At 40.6% G+C, this 25,639-nt stretch overlaps 3 protein-coding genes across 5 annotated transcripts; 2 read left to right on the top strand and 1 right to left on the bottom strand.

Annotated features, from left to right (window-relative positions):
- Positions 1-38: 38 nt before the first annotated feature.
- Positions 39-15,643, bottom strand: LOC119014538 (trichohyalin-like). Of its 3 annotated transcripts, XM_037089819.1 has the most exons (23): positions 15,549-15,643; positions 14,201-14,318; positions 13,340-13,403; positions 11,920-12,238; positions 11,681-11,774; positions 11,416-11,554; positions 10,278-10,355; positions 9,963-10,019; positions 9,801-9,869; positions 9,454-9,543; positions 8,045-8,154; positions 7,540-7,817; positions 7,288-7,436; positions 7,078-7,170; positions 4,039-6,804; positions 3,689-3,836; positions 3,396-3,501; positions 2,766-2,922; positions 2,523-2,615; positions 2,168-2,254; positions 1,445-1,586; positions 949-1,040; positions 39-776 (listed from the first exon to the last, which is right to left on the bottom strand). In XM_037089819.1, the coding sequence occupies exons 2-23, from the start codon at positions 14,218-14,220 to the stop codon at positions 720-722; spliced, it is 5,208 nt and encodes a 1,735-aa protein (XP_036945714.1). In that variant the 5' UTR covers positions 14,221-14,318; positions 15,549-15,643; the 3' UTR covers positions 39-719. The 3 variants fall into 3 exon arrangements, with proteins under 3 accessions (XP_036945714.1, XP_036945715.1, XP_036945716.1); XM_037089820.1 differs by lacking the exon at positions 10,278-10,355; XM_037089821.1 differs by lacking the exons at positions 9,454-9,543; positions 9,801-9,869; positions 9,963-10,019; positions 10,278-10,355.
- A 65-nt stretch (positions 15,644-15,708) lies between these two features.
- natd1 lies at positions 15,709-19,546 on the top strand. Its single transcript, XM_037089822.1, has 3 exons — positions 15,709-15,947; positions 17,105-17,223; positions 17,870-19,546. Exons 1-3 carry the CDS (start codon positions 15,848-15,850, stop codon positions 17,984-17,986), a joined length of 336 nt encoding a protein of 111 aa, XP_036945717.1. The 5' UTR covers positions 15,709-15,847; the 3' UTR covers positions 17,987-19,546.
- Positions 19,547-21,651: 2,105 nt separating this feature from the next.
- On the top strand, positions 21,652-24,757 carry tmem11 (transmembrane protein 11). The gene is made up of 2 exons (XM_037089983.1): positions 21,652-21,805; positions 23,309-24,757. The coding sequence occupies exons 1-2, from the start codon at positions 21,759-21,761 to the stop codon at positions 23,823-23,825; spliced, it is 564 nt and encodes a 187-aa protein (XP_036945878.1). The 5' UTR covers positions 21,652-21,758; the 3' UTR covers positions 23,826-24,757.
- The last annotated feature ends 882 nt before the right edge of the window (positions 24,758-25,639 follow it).

The following is a 25,639-nucleotide window of genomic DNA, read 5'->3' as shown; positions in this document are numbered from 1 at the left end:
AGAGGGAAACATGTGTGTTCATTTGATTAACAGACAAATAAGATACAAATACTTTATTGCCAGTCTTTACATGATGCCAGAATACAAAAGCTTCACACATCATGACTACTATTTTCACACATTGATAAAAAAAAAAAAAAAAATTAACATTTCCTAAAATGTTTGCAGATTTGTAAATGTAAAAACAGATACAGGTCCAGTGACATCATCGCTGTGCCTTTGCTGGCATGGTAAATGTTGTATTAGGCTACATCTAGTGGTGCAATATGTTAATGACAGTTGACAAAGGATGCAACACACTTTGTTATATTTCAATGAAAACACAGGCACTGTGTCTATACATTACACTGTGCAATATCCTGAGCATCAAAATATATTAATATTATAATTTCTGTGTGATGACTGTGTGTTGTATTTTATAGTAAACTTTTAGAAATATTTATCTAGAAAAGTCGGTGTTTGTTGCTCCCTCTAGTGGCAATAAGATGCTTCTCTCTCTCTCTCACACACATACACAAAAACACTAAAATATTGACTACTCTTTTCCTAATCAAAAAGCACATAAACAACAAACAAGAAAAATTCAACTTTTTACACAGTTTAGAAAAAGAGCTACACATACTGTAAGAGACAAAACAACATCCTCTGTCTTTGAACACCACTGACCAAACATCAGTTTTACTCTGAAATGCAGATCCCACACTCTCATCTTGTTTGGATCAGAAAGACTCAAACAGCTTCATTCTCTCCTGGGCTGAAAGACCTTCTTTTAAACTCTGGAAGCCAAAAACAAATGAAGAAAACACGAGGTAAAAGAAAAAATAATAGCACTAAATGTCTACCTGGATGACTGAAAGACTTAAGTGTGAGGTAAGTTTAAAAAAGGTGGTTTATACTGTATGAAGGCAACGTATGAAGGTTTTTGTATTTTTCTGGCAAGAATCTTACCTTGGATCTCACTCCTCTGATCTGTCTGGTGAGGTATGATTTCTCTGTTCTCTTCAAAAAAGCAGCGTTACTTGTGTTTGTCACAGTGTCATCTGAAAAAGCACAAGTGCAGAAAACACAAAGTGAATTATCCGTTACTCGATGAGGGGTACGTTTACTTTGTAACCTATGGTCAGAGCCGGTCTGTTTCTACCTGTTCTTTTATTTTGTTTAAAGTAGCTAACTGTGGCTTCCTTTTTACTAAACAGAAATTAAAGCAGTATCATTATTCTTCCACTCTTGGCATAAGAGGAAATGGCTTATTCCGCTATTCCTTTTAGGTGGACCTAAATATGATTAAGATTAAGATGATTACTGTGCGCTGATGAAGTACACAAGGCTTCACTTTCACTAAGCAGCTAAAGGTTGTGTTAAACACTTGAATGTGTGTGAGTATAAATCTTATTGTCATTCAGGTTATCATTTCATTTTTTACACCAAGTAAAGAGTGTCTCACCGAGGCTCTGTCCTGAAGTGTCTCTGCTGGGAGACCAAGTGTTGAACTTGAAATCCTCACAGAGTTTGTTGGCATCATGATGAGGTTCATCCTGGCTGTTTGTAAAGAGGGCCTCCAGCCTGTTCTGGGCATATAGTTTGTCCTGTTACAGACAGACACACATGCAATGACACACATGCACACAAACATCTACGTGCATGAGATTGTTTTAGATCTATAAGTTACTCTTTCATATGAATAATAAACACATTATCAGAATTTCAGGGCACACAACATAACAAGTTTTACACGCGCTTCCTTCATGTATATAAAAATATGGCACACTGTGCCTTTAAAATTAGACTTGCAGACTCAGACTTAGTATGGCCTATAATTAGCTTCTGTCGCTTTGAATCTGTCTGTTTGAATCTTTGATGAGATGTGTTAATGCAATTTTATAAATAGTAACTCTCATTTTCTCCCTCCCTCTTTGCGTGTACAGTATTGAACTAGGTTAATTGGTGCTTTCATTGCAGCCGAAATGTACAACACTTTCCTTAGTCCTCAGGTTAATATTAAATGAAAAGAGGTTTTTGTTGTTGGTCTGACATGTTTGCCTTTTTTGCTAATTTTTCAGCAAATACCAAATGTTTTTTTGTTTTTTTGTTTTTTTTTAAAGTATGACTGCCAGAGATTCTTTGAAAATAAAGACAAGAAAAAGGAAAATTAAAGAGATTTCTGTACCATTCTAGCAATCTTCAACTCTTCCCTGAGAGAACGGGCTTCCTGTCTGAGAAACTGCATTTCAGCCTCTCTCGCCCGCAGAATCACCTGTAAGACACATCAATACAGTGAGACAAAAAACATATTAAAGTTCTCCAGTAATTCATATGTTGTAAGTTAGTGATGTGGAGAAGTTAAGTCTGAACATTTTCTATTTACCTCTGGAAATATTCCACCTTTTCCCTCTAACATTTATGATATGTATAAATTACCTCAAACTGAATTCATTACGGATAAATAATTCACAAACTTAAGACAGACAGAGTTCATGATGTGGTACAAAGAACAGAAAGGTTAAACTTTTCCATACACTTACCTCCATCTCATAGATGTCATCTGCTTGAGGGGCATCAAATGACTGTTTTCCCTTTCGTGAGAAATTACGTTGAGACATTTCATCTGCCTCGCTCTTAACAAAGAAGGACAGGCAACAAGAAGAAGACACTGATATATTTTATAAATGGCTTCAGAAATAAACACACTCCTGTTGAATGAATACAGACGAAGAATACTCAGCTATTCTGTCTGAGACACCTTGGTGAGAAGAAATTGTTTATACCTGCTTCTTTTTGAGCTCCTCATTTTCTTGTTGGCATTGCATCAGGGACTGTCTCTCACGCTGCAGCTCCTGGTTCAGCTGAGAGTTTTCCAGGCATTTCTGAGTGTGCTGAACTGACAACACCTCGAGCTCCTTGTGCAATAACTGGATCTCCTTCCTGCAGTGGCCAAACAGAAGGACAGGCGATGTGGTACAGTATAGCAAGTGAGAGTTTTGAACCAGATTGAAAAAATACATTAATCAACAAATCACTTGATTGTATTCTCAATTCAATACAGGACACTGACCTGCATTAGGCGTGGTTGTGATGAAGTCAAGAGGTAATAAGAGGTCTGTTTATATGTCTTTACATTTTTTCCAATTATTTTCTGAAAATGTCATTTTTCAGACACAAATTGTGAGTTTTACTGTCAAGGAATGTTACTGGTTATATCTCTCGACCAAAAAGAAAAAAAAAATTGTACTGTAGCCCCTGTCACCTACCATATACAGAGTTACTAGTTTACTGTATAGGGAGCCAATTACAATATAATGCAATGTAATACATCAGCCCTGCAGTAATAGAGTAAGTCTGTAGCCACCAGTCAGTTTCAGCTTCAGTCAGCTGTGAAAGGACCAGCAGTCACTCACTCATGCTCGACGTACAGCTGTGTGATGTCAGCGCTCTCCTTGATCTGCTGAGACTGTCGACTTCTCTCCAGCTCCTGTTTATGGGCTCTCCTCATTGCTACTATGGCTGCAGAAACACATGACAACTTGTATAACTGTTTATAAATGTTGCCCAGAGTAACTTCATCTGCTCATCTACGTCTAACTTTTCGTACTGCACACCAGTGTAGCAAGTCCTGTTGAATAAACAAATGAGTGAAATTCTGTTTCTATTGACCTGACAGTGCTTTTATTTCTGTGTGACTCATTTTTACCTGCCATTGTGGCAGCAGTCTCCTCCTGCAGCAGCTGGTCTTTCTCCTTCAGAAGTGCTGCCACCTCCTCATCATGCTGCTGCTGCAGATCACCGATCAGCTTCCTGTGCATGTCCTCCATAGCAGAGAAACCTTCATCACAGGGTGTCTGCATTGAAATGATAAAAAAATGTACATAAAATGTAGTGTTATGTGAGGATTGTGTTTGCTAGATAAAGAGCAAATAGATATAAATAACCACTTGATAAGTTTTGATACAGTTAACAGAGAATATTTACTCAATTAAACCACTCAAAAAAAAAAAAGAATTGTTTGCCAAATGGCTGATGAATTAATGAGTTCTTTGTTACCTCAACTTTTTCTGGATCTTTCTGGTAAGCCTCTCTCATGGCTGCTGCATTACCTCCCGCAATTCGGTTTCCGAACCCGGGTACCTCTGTGCAGGGTTTGGGTTGTTTCTCTTTGGTGTAGTAACCATGCAAGTGTTTCATCTCCTCCTCGTGGATATGCTGCAGTTCTCTTATCTTCTCTTGATACTCTGTCTCCAGTTTTTTCATGCGTTCCTCGCGATGATCCTCGATTTTCCCTATGTCTTCCAGGAGTCTCTGGTTCCCCGTCTCCATGGATATCATCTTTTGCTCAGCCTGCTCCAGTTCTTCTCTTAACACACTGTTGTCCTCCTGAAGCTGATACAAGGTGTGATTAAAGGCCTCCTGCTCGTCCTTGAATGTGGTGTCCCGCTCCTTGTACAGAGCTTGCAGTTTGGCCCGTAACACCTCACTTTGCTGCAGCTCCTGCTCTAAATCCAAGTGCAGCCTTTCCAACAAATAAATCAACTTTGCCTGCTCCTGCATCCAATTTACATCAGCGGCAGAAGCGTTTTCCCAGCTATCATCCATACTACAGTCTACTCCATTGGCATTAGTGATTTCCTGGCAGAGCTGGCGTACGCATTTAACACGTTTCTGCAGCCGTGATATAAGTTTCTGTGACCAGTGTGGTTCTTTCTCTGCGTCTACCTCTTTGACATCAGAGCCGTCCTTTGCAGCTGGTTTCGCAGCTCCCTCTGCCTGGACTTGCTCCTCGTAAGGAGCCAACTCCGGTGGACTGACATCTGCCAGACCCTTCCTCCGGTGCTCCACTTCTTGATTATTCACTTGAGTCATGCCCTCGTATTGCTGCTGACATTTTAAGGCGGCATAAATGAGCTCCGCTTCAGCACAGACTCTGCTGATGGCTCCTTCACAGTCTGCTCCGCTTTTTTCTGTTTTTAGGGCTATTCTCTGGGAGACTATGTTCTTGTACCTGCGTGCCACATCACCCTCATTCTCTTTTTGCGCTAAGGGCAGCAGTCCGATGCATTGTTGACTCTGAAGCACAGACACCATTTTTTCCAGTACAAATAGCTCCTTCATTAAACACCTGCCAACGCTTTCCATATGATCCTCTGATGGCAGTTTACTTTGAGCACTCTCAGCTCCATCTAACGTCACATCGTTGAGGATCTTGTCCTCTCCGTTGCTGGCATTACGTGATTCCTGCTTTTGTTTCTCGGCGTCTTTCTCCCCCTGCTGAAGGCAGGCGACGACAGTGGCCAGTTGCTTCTCAAAGTCTGCAGTGTTAATCGGGGCGGTTTGAAGCCTCTCTCTGCAGGCTTGTATGATGTTCAGTGCCACCTGAAACCTGCCAACCAACATCCTGCAGCAGTTCTCCGTCTCCTGGGCAAAGCGCTGGCTCTGCTTGGCCTGACTATGAAGGAGCAGACTGAGGTGCTGAGCGGTGGCTCGGCTCCGGGTGAGCTGGGAGCAAAGGTGGGGGTCCTGGCAGGAGAGGTGGCTCTGGCGTTCATCCAGCCTTTGCATGATGTCTCTTAACTTCTCCTCAGTTGCGTAAAGTTTGGTTTCCAGCATCTGAATCACGGACATAAACCTCTCCGGGTCATCTCCTGCAGCGACGAAGCTCTTATATGATGAGCTAGTTGAGAGAGAACGGGCTCTTGCAGGTTCACCGCTGTTTTCGTTTGAAGAGAGAAGACCAGACGCCTGGTGTCGCTGTGAGGGTTCGCGAGCAGAAGCACAGGTGCAAACTTTAAGCATTTCGTTCAGCTTCACTTCTGTCTCCTCCAGGCTGTTACCTAAGACTTCCATCTTCAGCAAAACCTCACTCAGCTCCTGCTCCTTCCTGTCCAGCTGTCTCTCGTAGCCTTCTCGCATGTCCTGTGTTTCAGACTCCTTTTGCTGCACCTTCCCTAGAGCCAGCTGCAGCTCCTCACACACTCTCTCGTACGAGTGCTCCAGATTGTAGTAGTGTGTCTCATCTGTTTTCAAACGGCTCTGCAGCCTGCCCACCTCCCCATCTGCCTCAAACAGCTGGTTCTGCAGCTCCTGGCAGCGACGTTCCAGCTGCTCTCTTTCCTCCTGAAGTTTCTCCACAGCAGATACCGTGCATGCCAGCTCCTCTTGGAGCTGTTGTTGAGCCTTCTCAATTTCCCTGGTCCAGGCCTGAGTCTTATTCAGACTGCCCACCTGCTCCTCAGCCCTGTCCAATCTCTCCTGAAGTTCCTGTGAGAGTCGTTCCGCCTGCGCCAGGCTGGAGGTCAAGCTCCTCCGTTCTCTCTCCTGACTTGCTTGAAGGAGCATGAGGTGCTTCTGCAGGCGGGCCTCCTTTTGGGCCTGTGTCTCCTCATTAGCCCGAAGTTGGGTCGTCACCTCTTGGAGATTTTTCTGCAGGCGATCTGCCTCCTGTTGGAGACTGTGGAGATTCTGCAACTCCTGCTGCAGCTGTGTCGAGCGCAGCTCAGCATCCTTCCTCTGCTCCTCACTGATGCTCAGCTGGGACTTCAGGGAGGCCAAACGCCGCTCCCACTCCGCCTGCAGCTCTTGAAACCGCCTGCGATCTTGCTCTAGATGGGCTTGTGCAAGGGCCGTGGCATCACCTGTGACCAGTAACTGTGCTTGCTGGGCTAAGAGATCTACTCGTCGCCGAAGTTCAGATTCTCTGGCTTCCTCCTGACTCCTTTTTTGAGCTTCCAGTTCACGGCGGAGGTCGTGGTTCATCTTCTGCAGTCGCTGTAAAGCCAACGCTTGCTCCGAGGGCGAGTTTGAAAGAAGATCATTCTAGGTGGAAACCGTTAGCTTTAATCAGGACAAAGTGTGCTTATTTTACATGTCATTTTTGCATGTGGAAGGGCACGGACTTCATCATCAGTCCATCTGTTGTATGCTATCTTCTATATCTACTGAGGCTTCAAAGAAGAAGAACGAACATGTCAGCTGAAGATTTTAAAAATTGGTAGCTGGAATAAAATGCTGTGTGACTAAAAAATATATTGAATATCTATATGTCGGAGTGTTTTTTTCCTGTGTTATACCTGTCAACGAACCCCTTACCCATGAATGACTCTCTTTCTCTTGTTGTAGCTCATCCTGCAGATTCCTGTTTACCTGCTGGAGTCGAGACAGTTCCCTCTGTGTTTGTTCTAGCTGCAGGGAAAAATGGAACTGCGTGTTATTTCTCCTTTGTGACACCTTTTTAGTTTGGTAGGGAGGATTAAAGATATGTTTGTGGAATGACAGACACACACTCAAACATGATCTCACCTCTTTGACAAGTTGCCCAGTTTGCTGCTTCTCAATTTCACTCTGCATGTTTGCCTGTTCATCACAACGCTCATCCTTTGACAGCATTGTTGCGGAAGCTAAGCTCTCAATTACAGCTCTGTCGTTGCACGGCGACGCATCTGTCCCACCTGGTGCACAGACAGTTATAGATTTAGCAACATACAGAGCAATTTTACATTTTAAGTATCTGTGTGGCTGCAAGAGGAAGCACACATTGATGACAGGATTTACCTCCACCCTCGATGGGAGGCAGAGCAGCGGGGGCGGAGGGGGACATGGGGGAGGACAGATGAGAGGAGGACATCTTAGATAATGCAGGGCTTCCATCAGCAGAGCTCTGCTCTCTCTCTGGCTGCTCTTCATTCTGCTGTTGATGTGTTCCCTCTGCACAGTCACTGGATTTGTGCTCTTGCAAAAAGATGTCTGGGTGTTTATCTTTCTCCAGACCGCCCACCAGCTGGAAGTCTGGTTGCCGTGAGTTCTGTTGAGTCGTCTGCTCTGGGAGGGAGCTGTGAGGATATGAAAGAAACTTTTTTTGAGTTTACACAAAGGATAATATGTTAACTTTGTCTAACAACCATAACATGGCTTGTAAGGCATAAAGATACTTCGTGATGTAAACTCTGAATGAAACCAGTCCTTAAGTCAGTTCTCATGATATCTGGAACAGTGGATTACATTTTATATACAGACCAGTTCTGCAGAAATGTTAGAAATGAACGAAAACTACATTTACCTCGTGACGTCAGGTGTAGTATTGGGTCTCACATTCTTCAACACTGCTTGGACCCAGTTGCGTCTCATCCCAGAGGTCATAGCACAGAGTGTGTACACTCCATCTCTGGTCTGTGGAAAGTAAGTGATATCATTCATTAGACACTTTAAAGTGAAAGGTAATGAATTTGTAGCTTTCAAACCTGTTTTCCAGTTGGATTCATATTCATTACTGTCATGTCACAGGTTACCTAAAGGTCCCATAATATGCACATTTTCCAGTTCATACTTTTATTTCAGGTGTCTACTAGAAAATCAAAAAACACAATATTTTCTCATACCGTATTGCTGCAACACCTCTTTTCAGCCTCTTTGTCCGACAAGCTCTGTTTTAGTGCTCTCCTCTTTAAGACCCCCCAAATCACAACTTGTAACATCACAACTTTACACAAGTCCCGGCGGGACTGTTTTATATCAAAGAAGCTTGACCCGTATTACCCACTTCTCTTCACTCATTTGGCATTCAAAACATTTTTCTTAAAGGATTTTTTAAATGTTGTACGCTCTATGTTCAATGTGTCATGATGCCATTGTTCAATAGGAATAAGAAAACAACAACAGAAAAACATTCTGTAGTAAAGATCTGTTTTGATTACGCTTCTTTTGCCAAAGGAGGATTCTACTTTAAACATCTGAAACTACTATATCAGGTATTTATTACAAACAATAATATTTCATCTTTTTAAAACAATAATAGACACCCACCTGCATGGAAAATTATGTTATAGTAACTAAGCATCGTTGCCCTCAGGTAAAATGTAACCCAGGAAAGACTGCATAGATGAAGTTGAAGAAATGATTCACAAAATAAAGAGGTCTTTGCAAAGAATACTTCTGTATAAAATGCATCACTCCTACGACAAGGAGACAATGAAAAATAATGCAAATATTTAGGACCATAACACACTTAATATTTAACACAAACCTTTCAGAAACACCCCCCAAAAAATCAGTTTTTTCCTGACTGGAAAGTTCACAATGTTCATCTCCACCAAACAGTGCACGCATATTGAAACATTCCTGGTTGAGGAGAAAAAATGAGCACAGGCTCAAATGCGCTGCTGGTCCATCATTTCCTGGCACCACCAATCAGCAGCTTCAATGTTAAAAGATACTCTATTCTGACTAGTTAGACACTGCCACTAACTATCTGACCTAGCTTCCTGTGTAGCTGCTAAATACCTTCATTTTACTGCTCTGAGCATTTAATTAATGAGCTATCAATAATGACAGTTTCAATGGAGTCATGAGGAAAACTATCTACATTTCTGCCTTCATCATACCTAATTTTTTAAAAAACAGGCTCTACTTTGTTCAGTTCGTGCCTTCTCACACACCACATATTGCATCACATGTGATGATTGAACTCACATGAATTTGAAAACCACAGTCCTTCTGAGCTGGGTAGTCTGTGATGTTAAAACATGTGGCCAAGTTTATCTCACCGTCCACATCAGCTGCCTGAAATGAACAACCAGGGAACAAACAGCTGTAACACGACCCTCCATTCAGACATTCACTCACAGTTAATGATGAGTAGAGCGTCATGCGTCTGAATGTCCAACTTCACATCTGAAGCATTCATGATTTATTTTAACCTATTTTCTGCTTGCTAAAGGATCAACCTATACTAACAGACATATGCCCTTCTTCTCTAACTGTAAAGTTATATCTTTCTTTAATTCAATAAGACAGATTATGACAGAATACCAGCGCACCTCCTCAGCTATTGAATCTCTGTAGAACCTCAGGGTTTGGTCAGTCAGGACAAACCAGTGTCGCTTCCACTACAGGAAACATATTCACAGTCAGAGCAGAACAAGATTACAAGCTTGTCAGGAATGTAATCATGCAACTTTTAAATGACAGTGAAATGTCACCTGTCCAGATGCATCCTGACGCATCATCCATCCTTTCTTAAAGTTGAGCAGGTCAGGCTAAAGAGGAAGCAAAGCATCTTATAGACCAAATCACAGAAATACCGTATGCCAGTATAATGGCTAGTGATGAGTATTATTTGAATGATATGAATGCTTTTGTTTTTTTGTTTTTTTTGTTTAAAAAAACGAAATATTCAGCAGGGTCAAACATGATGAGGGATCTTGTTGACTCTCTAATATGCAGGCATTAAAAGACATAACAGGATGCAAGCAAATCTCAAACTTCTGAGAGAAAGCAGTCATAGTCAGACTCACGATCACAGAGGCTTCAACATCTCTGCCCTCGATGGATTTGAGTCCGCAGTAACGAGGGAGGGATGAGCGTTTCAACTCCTGGCACAGAAAAGAATATATAGAACTGATACTTTGGGGTTTTGCTTTTGTTTTACTTGGTTTGAAAATCATCTCCTCTGTTTATCTTGAGTCGTCTTTAAAGATCCCCTACACTCATGTATTGAGTCATACATAAAGATTCTCTGATGTGTGTCTGACAAAAATATAGCTACCGCATTCGAATCCTTAAAATCCTTTAAGGAGTTCTCCGTCAGTAAGAATTCCATGTCACACCTGTCTATGCTGAATATTGGAACAGCATTAGTTCACGAACCATTTGTGATGTCACGAAACATGCTTGTAGGCCCGCTTCTTAAAATGTTTTTTACCTAATAGCAAATCTTCTCTTGATGGTGCTTTTCTCAAAGGTGGGTCTTGAACAAAGCAATGCATCAAAAAGTATTAACTGGATGTTAAGGGAGCCATAGAAGACTCAAATGATACCGCTAAAGTGAATGTTAAAATGTATTCTCTGATTATGATATTGCAACTGCTTGTTTGGCATTCACAGTTTCTAAAATGTTACTGAAAAATTTCTTTGTGCTTGTTTTGTCGGTTGATTCCCTAGAGTTCCAATATAGTAGTTCAGTACCCCAAAGGACTTTCACCTCACTAAATAAAAATAAATTGCCACTTTATGACAAGCAGGAAACACTGCAAACCCACAAACCAGAACCTCTTCCTCCAGTATCCTGGCACAAATACATACAGAAACCTGAAAAACATGATCCTCGTATTGGCTCCAGTTATTGGGAAGCAAATGTGTCATTTTCTCCTATGTGTTTGTTAAGCCGACCAAAACGGTTTAAGGTACCTTCTCAGTTAGATAACTGACACTGAAGAGCCAAAAATACTGGGACCAAAATGCGGCATTCCTTCTCTAATCAGCAAGACACCAAACTGGACAGCCCCTCCTCTCACTGAATGACTACACGAGTCCATTACAGACAGACAAAAGCAGAAAGGCATCTGACATCTTGACATCTCTGGGCTGCAGAGCCATGAATATCCAGCGTCAGCAGTTATTCATCAATACGTATAAAAGTAAAACTAAAAGTACCTGTTTCTGTACTTTGCTGGAGTGATGATGACATTCAGCGGTGGCAACCATGGAGGAGGAAGACTCGGGTGGCTCGGAAGGGCTGCTTGTTTTCATTTTTTCAGCTTTAATATCACCACGACACCGGTCTTTGTTGTCTCTTTAATCATGGAAACATAAACGGAGAAGATTGCAGATGATTGTTACTGACTGCAGATCACAAACAGAATATAACAGTATTTCAGACTATGTGAAAAAGCCAGGAGCCTCTGAAAGAATAACACACCTGTTTTGTTCCTGAGAGGTGGACAGCTGGCCTGAACTCAAGGCTTTCTTTTCTGTTCTTAGTCCTTTATTTACTTGTGAACTTGCATCTGGATCTGTTTCATAATGAGAGCAATAAAGAAACAACAGCTGTGTCTGAAACAAGTTGAAAAATGAAGACATTAAATTGGATAAATATTCAGGAAAAGATATTTAAGAACTACACATAAACACACATGCATTAAACATGGATGCAGTTACCATTTCCAGAGGATCTTCTGTCGAGTCTGCTGAGAGAGCGGCTGCTCCTCATGAATGGAGCAGCAGCGAGAGACGAGCCTTGGAGGGACGTAAAGCTCCGGCTGCTGCTGAGGCGGGCAGCCGGTCCAGCTGAACGAGATCTGGTACCCTGTTGGCCAATGCTGCCTCTTTTCAAAGCGCCACCAGCCTTACTGCCACTCGAGTCACTGCCCCTGCCGCTGAGGCTGCTGCTCCTTCCAAAAGCAATGCTGGTTTTGGACGTAGTGCTGCCAGCCTGTTTACCTCCACTGGATCCAGGTGCTGCTGATGCTGCCAAATCCTTCGGGAGAGAGGGAACATTAGCCACAGTACAGTAACAGTACAGTTGTGTATGGTTTTCAGCTCTGAGGGTGATGTTTGAACCTCGCACCTCCTGCTCACCCCCATCCCAACTTGGACGCTGTGACACATACAATCCAATCACCACTAGAGACAAACTTTTAATCCTCACAAGAGCTCTTAATTTGCTTAAGTACCATCTGACTGACACTGTGATCCCAGACACACGCGCGCACACACACACACACACACACACACACACACACACACACACACACACACACACACACACACACACACTGAACTTAATTACACTTGAGCATTGGAAAGCCATCAGACATAGGCGGTCTGTTCCAGTCTATGGAGATGCAACCTCACCGACTGCAGAGGCAATCAATCTGGGGCCGGACCACAAGAAGGAGAAATCAATTAGTGGACGCTCCAAGAGTCCTGACTTAGCGACTTGTGCAGGTTGTAACTGCGCTGACTTGATCTTCAGCCATTAATGGCTACATAAATCAAACCACATGCTGGGTGTCGAGTATAAACACACACCCACTCTGAGGAAATGGTGTCCATGTTAAATGAACAACAGTGAACATTAATATAGTGCAATGATCTCAAACACTTTAATCTAGCATCATCTGCACTTCTGAAGGAAGGGGCAGCTGTGAGATGCTGTACCTCGACCCTTCTTAAATCAGGTTATCACTGCCAGTGATCTTAAATTCTTATTAAAAAGAGGAATCTTTTTGTTATTGACAGAAAAAAAGGGCTGAGCAGATGTGTCAAATTCAGCATGCTTCTGCCTGCAAGGTAAACCTTTCCTTGGTGTTTATTTTAGTTTATTTGTTGTGCTTTTGTAAGTAGGAATTTTAATCATGCGCTCTATATCAGAACCATCCGCTTCCTGGTACAGGAGTCAATAATGTTTGTTTTTTGGAACAAATGAAGAAATAAGACATTTCTTTTTACAATTACTGCAATAAAAAAAAAGTAACCTGTGCCTCTGAGATGCTCCTTATTCAGACAAAAGGTGATAAGCATCACTAAATGACTGAACAAGCATTTTTTAAAATTTCGATGTGAATGTAGCACTCACCTTCCCCCCTGACTTCTGTGCAGTTGGTTTGCTGGTCTTGGGGTTGACCAGGGTCTCATGCCACCTAGAAATAAGATTAAGAGAGTTAAGTATAGATCATCCTGTTAGAAAACAATATTGCACTTGGATGTATTCAAAGATGAAAGCATATATGTACTGAGGTTACTTGAGGTATAATATTGTGTTTGTGTTCACGAAATGATATGTGGCTGGCAAACATCTGTGTCAGTGACGACTGTTGTTATTAAGAGGGATAATCTGTGCAGTTATATTTCTCATGAACTAACTAACAACCTAACTAACTAACAAAGTAACTAACGCAGCAAGCCCTTTTAGGAATCATAACCCTTTAAAATGCGATGCAAAATCATTACTGCCACAACATATTGACTTATTATTTTATTTAGTTGCCTACAGCAGCCAAGAAGCTGTTATTTCTTCAGGGGGGATGGAGGAGCATTTCACATGCTGTAAATTAGCACACAGAGTTAGCAGTGTGGTGCCAGAAAACATTAACAGCCATATGAGTGTAATATAGAGGCTGCGTCCAGAGCATGAATTAAAAAAGAAATGACATCCATCCCTCTCACATTAAGAAAGAGAGAATCTACTGCTAATAAACTATTGTAGAGAGGGTACCAGGTAAACTGTACATTTTGTCCCTAAGGAACTGAACATACTCACTGCTCCTTCTTTTCTTTGCTTCATCACTGTTAAGACGTTATGGTCACATTAATGTGTTCATCTGAGTTTTTGTTTTAACCAATCCATCTAATTTTAAAGGAAATAACATAAAAGCAATGATACCCTAGTATCTCTTTTTAGTGTGATGTAGGAAACATCTAGATAAAGCTAACTTACCTCGGTGCCTTGGACATCATTTTCAGAAGAACAATGAAAAAACACTCTTATGATAAACACGAGAACTTCTTGCGGATACTGTTATCCATCCACAAAAGGAGGTGCTATCTTATATTCTCTGGCCAAAAAAAAAACAGAGAGAACAAATTACAAACAAGTTGATGCAACAGTGTCGCAAACACCAACACACACTCACACATAATCCCATACAGAGTTGACATTAGAGTTCTGCAGGATTAAGCCAATAGCTTAACAGGATTACTACTCTGTAATTTTAGTGATCTTGAAGTTCCTACCCACAATTTCTATCAAGTTTATTTCAAGACACGCTATTCAATTTACATGAGCACAATCTACAACAGTAGTTGAGTTGAAGATTTGAAATCTCAAATCCATCTGTAGGATTTGGTGGCTAATTGTGTATTTGCTCATGAACACAGCGACACAACTGTCACTCAGGATCTGTGAGCTGTGAACTCACATGAACTGTCAACACCTTTTTCTCTGATACATCACTATTCATAAACCAATAAATACATTTGCACGCAAGTGAGGCTATGGTGCCTGACCTAATTGATCATTCAAGTGTGCGCAGTCAAGGAAAAAGTTGTAAAGCACAGTCTAAATGGAGAATTGAGAAAAAGAGTTGGAAAATGCTAAAAATGTTTAGTATAATTTAATTTCTTTAAACCACTACTTTAAAGATATAATGACATATTGGAATTATTTAAGAATTGAAGACTGGATTGGTTAGTTTTTGGTGTGAGGCTCACGCACTGGAACAAAAGGGGTTTGAAAGTAAAATGAGTATTTCATAGGCATTTTTTTTTATTATTATGAAGCAAGTTAGAAATTGTTTAACCCTAGAATTTATGTTGTTTTAATTGTGTGCCATGAGGCAATTCTAAGAGGATGTAACTGATATTAGTAAGGTAATAATATGGTAACATTAAGGTATTAAAGATATGATAACACACACACTTTTCCACATGATGTCTTTTGTTTATGGAAGTTCCTCTACAAAATGAGCTTTTCTGCCATGAAAGTTAAATGTAAAAGTGATGCAATCATGTTTGGTCTCTCCTGCATTTATTATGATATTGTAATATTATCCTATGCCATCTGCCAAGAAATTGTAAACAACTGAGTAACTTGCCTTTGATAATAAAATCAACATTGGTTATCCTTCAAAACCTCTACTCTGTCCATTTATTCATTAATGTTTACTCATATGACTTAGTAATTTGCTACACTTGAACATCAACTAAACCCAATGAACCAAAATTAAGAATTAAGCTAATTTAAACTCTTTTTACTTAATAATTACCCCCACGTGACATGAACGCACCATGGTAAACACTGAAGGTTGGTCTCAAACCTTGGTGGTTTCACCTCCTGTTTCGATAATATCTTATTTCACTATAACTATATATACTGCTGCAGTAATCAAAACATATAAATGTACCTGCATGGGTTTCATTCTCGCTGACAACATGGGCGTTGATTGGCTGGGCGTCACGTGACCTCACAGCTGATTTCGTTGGATGGAGTGTTTTGCTTTGGCCGTTCATCATTTCATGTAGCCATTTCTGGTTAGCGACGCTAAAGAGTAGCATTAGCAACCATCGTCGGCTGTAGCGAGCGACTATGGCACAGGCAGCACAGGCAAATGTCTTCGACGCGACCAACTCCCAGATTCAGGTGGAGCACGATAAAAAGCGCCGGCAGTTTGTCATAAGACTCAATGGTGAGTTAGACATGTCAACATTAGCATGCTAGCTAGCTAGTGTGAGCTAAGATGTTGCTGTAGCTTTCCTCTCTGTCTGTACCGTCGTCGTACCCTCACTGATAAATCCAGCTGCCATTTCAGACACAGAGGCATTATTCATTTCATGCAGTTGGGTTGTCACGTCTTTATTCAGGTGTTATTTTGTGGAAGGGGCTGTACAGACGACAGAGCCTTGACTTGTAACTTCACCATTTTGTTTTCTTGCACCACGTAAATAATGTTCTTCGTTCGTTTCCTGAAATAAAACGTACAACCTTCAATAACACACACTCCTGACTGACATTGCTGAACGTCACTTCTCCACTACTGGAGACTACGTCACTACTCCTGTTGGTGAGGTTGTTGTGTTACTCTTCTCCCCGGCCTTTAAAAGTTTTGCTTAAAATACCAGTCATCCACCAATCAGTTTCCTCATTTTGTTTTCCACTGCTTTAGTTAGACTTTTTATGGACTGTTGCACTTCCATTTGTTTAAATCTAGTTACCCTTTTCAGGATTTGAACCATTTGAGTTCATACTAAACTAGCATTCAGGTGTTTCGAATGTAATGTTTAATGTTTTATTGACATATGATTATCTAAGAATTTAAATGATCTTTCACTTTACAGCTAGGTTATAGCAAAAAGCTGAAAGCCATTCTTCCTTGATTTGTTTTATTAATCTCTGTCTCTCTCCACTCAGCTTCATTGTCCTTATCAACAAGTACTTGTCTGTACCTGTCCAGGTGTTGTGTTTCTGTCTTGAAGTTATAAGGCCATTGACTGTGATACCACATCACATGGTATCAAACCAATGACCCTCATGTTTCCACGTCAAAATACTTGTGCCTTGTCATCTTGATCAATAACCTAGCCTGTGGACTTAGACTCGGCTGAACTTTCTATCGGTTGATTGTGTAGTGCTACATTTTTTTTTGTGCGTGTGTGTTGTGTTTGTCAAATGTGACTGTGAGATATTTTCACAAGTGTGCTATTCTAAGTTTTTCCTTAAACTCTGACAGTTAAGTCAGTATTATTACTATCCCCCTAGCAAGGTGGTGTCAAGTTGCTGCTTGTAATCTGGTGGAAAGTGGGTTGGGTAGTGACAAATCTAGCTGCTTCTTGCGTCTGCCCTCAGGATCTCACGACCGTGCAGTACTTCTGTATGAATACGTTGGCAAGAAGACAGTGGATCTGCAACACACTGAAGTTCCAGATGCTTACAGAGGAAGAGGAATAGCCAAACACCTGGCTAAGGTAACACTCATGAAGACTAGTACATTTTTGGTCAGTCTCAACAGATGGAAAGAGAAATTTATCTTTTGATAAATATCTTCAAGGTCTAATTTGTAATATTTTGACTGTGTACGTTTTGAGTATCCACAAACACCATGCACACTTTAGTCCAGTGAGTAGGATTCAGGCAAACCGAATGGTAGAAGTGGAATGTTAGTTCACCTAACCACCTGAAATAGAGAAAAGGTTGCATTGCATCACCCTTTTATCAAGCCTTTTATGTCTGTCATGTTTCTACAGTAGCCCAGAACAGGCAAACCAAACACTGGCTCTAGAGAGGGCCTTCACTGATAGATGTCACTAAAACATATACACTAGACCTTTTAAATAGTGCAAATTGTAAATGGAAAACTAGCATTTTGTATTTGTTACGTAATAAAATATAAACTTTTCAACTTCAGAGACACTTTAAACTGAAAAGCATTGCATGCATAAGAACCCAAATTAGACTAATGCCAAATTAGTTCACAAATAGCCTTATTTAGACCACTAATTTTACCACTTATATATTGGACACCAACTCAAGCACACTTCACATATGACCAAAGTATCCATATAAAATGCTGTTTGAACATTTCACTGTGATTTTATGCTTTTATGAATGCAGGCAGCCATGGATTTTGTGGTTGAAGAGGATCTGAAAGCCCACCTGACCTGCTGGTACATTCAGAAATACGTCAAAGAGAATCCTCAGCCTCAGTACTTTGAACATATTTATCAATGACGCTACACAGTTCTCTGACAAAGATGAAACGGAGAAAGAGACTCTACGGGGATAAATACTGTGTGGCAGCATGCATCGGCGTCACAGGCCGATATATATAACAAAGGACCATCCAGGCATTGTTGAACATGACACTGAGTGACTCCAGACGCAACTGACATCACAGCAAAGACATCTGTGAGCTGAACGTTGGGTCGACGGGTCAGTTATGTCCATAATACAGGGACACACCCTCATCAAAAACAGGAAGTGAATCAGCTGGTCATGTCATGTAAAATCCATGAGCAAATGAACTAACCAAAGCTGAATCCTGTTACCTCAGACAGAATCCTTCAGGATGAATACCTATCACTGGCTGGAAGGCTGCGAGCAGAGCTATAAGATGACCAGTCCAGGCGTTTTTCTCCACGATGGTTCAGACTGAAGCAATGAGGGCTTCACTGATGCTTAAACTGTGATGACTTTTATATTTTGACCCCCTTTTGTTTTTTTTCTATGGCTTTGTTTTTGTCTTTTTAAATTTTTTTTATCTTACTTTTCACTCCTCTCACAAAACTGTGTTTCTAAATCTAATGCTAATTTAGTAGATTGTTAATCCTGAAGGCTTCGTTCAAGCCACTCAGAAGAGGGTTTTTTGCCAGGTTAAGGGTTTTATTTGAAAATATAATGTTTATTTTGAAGACATTTTATATTCCTGAACTCTCAATTAGGTTCCAGCGCTAATGTATCCACTTCAGTTCTTCCCGGTAACAGAAACTTACTGTCAATTATTGGGGATATAAATTGATCAGTCAAAGATGCAGGGATTTATGAACCAAAGAACCTGAAACTGAGGATGTCTTACTCTGGAGACACAATCCTGAACAAGCCTCAAGACAAAACTCATCATTTCCTCTGTTGTACGTGTTAAATGTTACAAACACTGGGTCTGAAGCTTGTCACTGTGTGGTACAACACCTCGGCTTGGATATGGATAAACATCTCTGCACTGCTATATTCAGGGCATTTACATTATATGGTGTCAAGTGTTCTTTGTTCTGTCTTTCAGGGAAAGTAGAGCGGATGGCCGAAATCAGAAATCACTTGATATGTTTTGTTTTTCTCTTACCCACAAGGCTTCCTTCACCAGCTGATGTTGAAACAATAAAGGTCATCATTGAAGAAAACTTTCACTGAAAACAACAAAAGGTTTACTGTGGATTCACCTTTTGGGCTCTTCGGGAGCTTTTGCTGTCGACAATCTTAAACGTTGAGGAGAAACATACCTCAGGTTACTCAACACACAGGACACACGTCTGCTTTAATAACTAAGAGGTAATCGCAGGAAACCACTTTCCCTTTATACAACTTTCCTTTAGGTGACACACATCCATTGATAGGCCAAGGTATTCAAGGTGTTTATGTTTGTTTATATTTGTGTGTTTTCTGGAATGGATGTTTTGAGCATATGGGTCCACCGAATGCTTCAAAGTGTACCTTCCTTGTTGTACTGTTTTGTGCTTGAGACTTTTTTCCATTCTTGTTGTCTATCAATAAATAAAACACATACTTATCACATTATTAATGTCAGAGTTTGTATTTTTAACAAAAGGAAGAGGCGCATACAGGCCACTTCAAAGAGAAGAGAAGATTTAGTGCAATACATTTTAAGGCAGTGTGCATCTATCAGCGCGACTGTTAGCTGAAGTATGTACAGAATATTTTTTAAAGTTGTAATTACAATGACATGACTCAACAGAGACTGTGTTGTTTGTTTCAGTGTTAGATGTTGATGTCCACCTCAAAACACTTTTTCTTGGTCAGATGAAGTAAACAGTAAATAAATCTAAAAGCTATTTAAAGACATAATATATTAAACCATGCATGTTTTGTGTCTTGGCAAGGTAATTTACATATTTCTCTAACAAACAGCACCAATAATAACGGAGAGGTTTGCTGATATATTTCTTTTACTAGATTCTGGCGCCACCTGTTGATGGTAGTGTGAATGACAATGGCAGATATTGTAATTCAAAGTGTTTGGTCAGCAGAAAAAATGAGCAGCAGTTTTATTTTTGTGCAGTTAACAGTGAAGGAGGAACCACTTTGAATGGATGAGAAGGACAGAAATCTGCTAGTTTATCCCCCATTTGAAGGACACATGAAGTTCTCAAGACTTTACCCAACACAGAACATAGAAGAAGTTGCCTCATTTCACTGCAATGCTGCAAAGACACGTGGTGCATTTGAGGAGCCATAAAATCCCTCAAAACATTGAATGTATATGCTCAAATGGATGTCCAAAGCCCTTCTGGAATTACTAAATGTGAGTCTGTGAGAGAGATTCAGGACCAGAACCAGGCCACAACTACCACTCATACATTGGGGGGGTTAGCAACACGTCAATGTCACTTATTCTACAGGCTCCAGTACATTTAGACTTAATATCCTTAAATGTGACTAGCTGTGGGACAACAAACAGCATTTATATTTATTATAAAATTGCCATTTCTTTTTCAATATAAAATACAAGTATAGTCTGGAAAACAAGTATTCACCGCCATACCACCAGACTGCAGAACAGCTTCTTTCTCCAGGCTGTGAGGCTCCTAATTCATCATCAATATTCCATTTTGTAAAACAGGTGCAGCACAAAGGCCCACACCACAAAAACAAGGAACTCTAAAGTGAGGAAAGTATCTAAGTACTATCTGATCGAGGAATTTATAAACATCCGTAATTATGACGAAGCATTCAGAAGCCAACTTCCAATACTACATAGTTTCTGATACCTTAATAGAATGTTGTAGGGTGCAATACCAATAAAGGATGAATACAATGTGAATAACTGAGAGGGGATTAGGATGGTCAGGGGGCACTGAAAAGACTCAAGGCCTCAGTATTCATACAATCCTGGCTACAGCCCTGGCTGCAACTTATTTCCTTTATTCTTTTTAATACATCTTCCCCCATTAATTGATGAATGATTTAAACATGAATTTATCAATTATTTCCCAACAAATAGGCATGTGATGTGTCTCCGAATAGCCTTAATTAGCAGAACTGGTTCTTGGAGGTATGTTACATATTTGAGGTCCTAGAGCGGGGCCATGGTTTAAATAACATTCAAAATCACAGCAGCATCTTCGACATGCATTATTGATTGTTTGGATTTGTATTGATTATTCACGCATGCGCCACTGGGCCCTTACAATTGTTGTCACAGGCACCGCGTTTGGTTTCAGCTGATCCCACATTCCTGAACGTAACCATTATAGTTGTGACAGCCAAAGAGACTCAGGTTACAGCACGCGGACAGGCAGTCCACTCCAGTTACACGGGAACACAGAGACAGAGCACGCGAGGGGACAATGTGGGTTTAAGTACTGCACGTCTAGAAACACAAATCATAAGACACCGAGTTGGATAAGACACTATATTACATACTATATACAGATATAACGTTGTATGCGCCTACTTGCTGCCCAATTAAATATTTTAATATCTAAATGGCGCTTTTGGGTTTGTTTCATACAATTTTGCTATTATGATATATTTCAAACAAACATACCCCTCTTCCTTTTTGTTAAGTTTATTAACAATATGGTCTGACCTCTCAAACTTCTGTGCTATTATAAAATACGTGACGGCAGGTACGCTGCTTTTAAAAGGATCGAGGGAATTGTAGTCGGCATTCGAGTCCAAATGACGCCCCGGCTGCGTTGACACACTACATTACCCAGAAAGCAGGGTTCTGTCATACGTCAACTGCAATCACGGTTGTATCTCCAACATGGCGTCGCTGGGAAGGAGGCGCGGTGTCCCAGTAAGCAGGGAGAGGTCAGTTACTCCACATCTTGGTCATTAAACGAAAATGTTTTAATATGATGCATTGTTTCGTAGCGGACACCATTCGCGGGAACCCGAACATGCATGTCGTTTTGGATTCAAAGTTAAAAGCCAAAACGACAAGTCGGAATATTACCCCATGGTTAGCTAACGTTAGCTGGCTAACGTGTACAGTTAGCTAACGTTAGCAAGGAAACAAACTAGCTGCTCATGTGATGTTTTGGTTATTTCACACCAAGCGATTTCTGGTGGGAAAAGTTTTGTTTGGCCGTGCATGGGTGCAGACGCTGATGTCAAATGCCACTGCTCTCATGCTACACAATCCTGGCAGAGCTAACAATTTTGTCCGCTGTGTTTGTCGACCTGTTCTCAAAGTAAAACGGTCTTCAACTTAGCTGCCCAGTACTCCAACTTTGTACCATGAGAGTTAGCCAATGCTATCTAACCGACGCTCAGGTACATTGTGTCCCGTACACGTTGATCTTAAAATGATTTGCACTATTGCTCGATGCGCCGCCAGGTTTTTAACCCCTTAAGCAAATGCCCCGCTGTCTTGAGGCAGAATAAACTTATGGTTTGTCCATTTATTTGTTAAGGTTTGGTTGTCAACATGCAATAGCAGGCCTCAGAGTATTGACACTGATGCACACATGTTTACTTGTCATATCTAAAGGTGACTTACAAATAAACGGACACATTAGTTTATAGAGGTGTTAGGACCTTATATATGAGACGATCCATAACAGCATAATACAACAATTTACAATATTAAAGCATTGTAGGGTACTTTTGAGTTACTCCATATTTCTCATTCAGGCATTTTTTGACAGCAGTTGACCTCTAAAAACTTGTAAGAGTTTGGTAATTTTAAAATTTTATAATCTGTGTAAAACGTGGCATCAAATGACTCATCAAACCGAGGCCTACACATGTGAAATTATTGGTATCAAAACGTGGAGTCACACATAGTGAAGACACAAAAAAGGCAAGTTAAAATGGGCTTCAAAATGTTGTAAATCTGCTCATGCTCACTCATCACCTCATTTTATATTTTAAAGGTCACAGACACAAACCTTTCTTCAAGAACGTAATTTTCAATGTCATCATGCCTTTGGAATTGTATGTAATGTAGTTATGTCATGTAGTTAGTACAGTACCATGGATTACTGATTAATAGCAGCAGATAAACAATAAATCCTATATTGAAAATTTTTAGCAGATATCTTATGTGCCTCTTTTTTTATTTTTATTTTTAAATTCACCTAAATCAAATACAGGATTTATGTGCGACTGTTACAGATTATTTGTTATGGTGGTGAGACATATGTGTTTTGGTGTGCTTAACGGTTTGGAAATTTAATTGACAAACCCTTTTTTTCTTAGCTTTTCTAGACAAGTGTTATTCATAGATTCATGAAAAATGGCCTTGTTGGTGTTACACTGCTCTCCATCCTTTCTCAAACTGTCTTTGCTGGTGTTTCTGTTTCTCCGCAGGGGAGTTATGGCAGCAACAGACTGCTACATTGTGCACGAGATCTACAACGGGGAGAATGCGCAGGACCAGTTTGAGTATGAGCTGGAGCAGGCACTGGAGGCCCAGTATAAATACATTGTTATCGAGCCCACACGCATCGGAGATGAGACGGCCCGATGGATTACCGTGGGCAACTGCCTGCACAAGACGGCCGTGTTGTCGGGCGCCGCTTGCCTCCTGACGCCACTTTCACTGCCTCCTGAATACTCGCGCTATGTGGCGCTGCCCGCTGGTGCCCTCAGTGTGGCCTGCTCCGCCCTTTACGGGATTTCATGGCAATTTGACCCCTGCTGCAAGTATCAGGTGGAATACGACAGCCAAAAACTCTCGCGGCTGCCCCTGCATACGCTCACCTCCTCGACGCCCGTGGTATTGGTACGCAGGGATGACGTCCACAGAAAGAGACTCCATAATACGATAGCACTGGCTGCCCTGGCGTATTGCGCCAAGAAGATCTACGAACTCTATGCGGTATGAGTGCACTTTGAAGAGGGTTTAAGAACCAACAGAAAAAAGGAAAAAACAAACAAAAAAAGAACCTATTCACCCCCAGATGTAAGAAAAGTGGAAGTCACGATCTGGCCCAGCATTAAGCTCCACACATGTAGTGGGTGCTTCCATTTTGAACTTTGATCAGAGGGATATAGTTAAAACTAGACAGAATTGTTTTTTCCCTTACATTTCCTTTACTTCCATGTGACAACTACAGCACACTTATCTCCGTAGTACCCTTGCGTCTTCTGCCCTTCGCCCTCCACCTGTATCCTTGACACACGACATGCTAGTGCACAAGGGTATGACAGCAGCTCCTCTGGACTGAATTGTATTGACTTGAAACGGACGTCATGATTTGAGTACCAAGCTCTTTCCCCTTTCTCTCGTAGTTTTACTGTACCCCTTTCTTGCTGATCAGTACATCATCCTTTCATTAAACATTAGGATATTTCAAACTCACTTTCTGTATTTTATTTGACTTTTTTCATTAAATGGATTCTATGTGATGTCCTAAAAAGCGCAAATACCCGCAACTTATTTGAAATTGTGTCTTGTTCATGTAGAACTTCTTGTTTTAAAGAGTGCAAGTCAGATCTTATGTGAGAATGCTGTGGGTCAAAGTCCTTATCGGACAAAATACTAACATTTGGAAAGTCACACCTCACACATGTTTCTAATAATGTATATTGTATTAAAATTAAGCCAAACTATCACACTTGAAATTTAAATATAGACACTATTTGACACTACAGATAAAAATTACACAGCAAATTCTAAATACATAATTTCTTGCATTTATTTTTCCAATGGTGCTTTTGATGAGCTGCTGTCATTATAAATTTGGGGACCCGGGAGATTATAATAAGCGAAAATAAGTATGGATTAAGTGGAATAAAGTGGAATTCAGATGTGAATTGGGTGAATTTTATGAGTCACACTAATTGCTTTATAGGCACTGATTTAAAAAGTAAGTCTTGTTTAAATGTCCTTATTTAAATGACTCCTCAAACACTTTTATTTCTTTGACAGCAGGACATTAGTGAATTAAAACCTTTTATGGTACATCTGTTCATTAAGAGTTTCCTGAAGAGAATTTCATGTAAATCCCTGAAAAGCTCTATTAAACAATGTATCAGAAATGAATTAAATCTGTGAAATTGCTTCAAGGTTTCTAAATGTTGGAGGTGTTTCAGTAAGTAGTGTGATCACACAAGTGAACAGACATCTGTGATTTTTAGCAGTCAATCACAAAAAATGTTTTGCCTTTCCCTCATCACAATATAGAAGCTATAATATGCTTCACATTGGTTTAAACTGAAGAGTGTTGATTGAGTTGTTGATGAAACTTTTGACACTGATAAATATCAAACTATTATCCTGAAATGTAGAACAGGCTGCTTATGATGATTTTATCATTTTTTTAAATCAGTAAATGGTGCTTCCGTTGGTCAGTTATAGTTTTTTTTTTAAATAATTGTGCTCAGTGTATGAAAGCACCTGCCAGCAGCTCATACAACTGAGGCCTTGGCTGATGAAATTCAGTTTGACACATTGAGCTGCAACCTCAGCCTTGAGTCAGATTTGCTGTGTATTGGACCTGGTAAACCACAGACAGAATTCTGCAGCCCATACATTTCCTGTGTCATTTTGAAGTTGCGTAGAATACATTTATGCATACAGAGTATGCAAAACCATACAAGATACCTGTATGGGGTGAGCAGAGACATCAATACTGAAGCAGAGGGATGAGTACGCTGACAAATGACCTGAAAAAGCCTCCTTAGATTGCTGATTTG

The sequence above is a fragment of the Acanthopagrus latus genome, chromosome 23, assembly GCF_904848185.1.
Source record: "Acanthopagrus latus isolate v.2019 chromosome 23, fAcaLat1.1, whole genome shotgun sequence".
Lineage (NCBI taxonomy): Eukaryota > Metazoa > Chordata > Actinopteri > Spariformes > Sparidae > Acanthopagrus > Acanthopagrus latus.
Note: the sequence above shows the minus strand (reverse complement) of the source record. Positions and strands in the feature narration are given on the sequence as shown.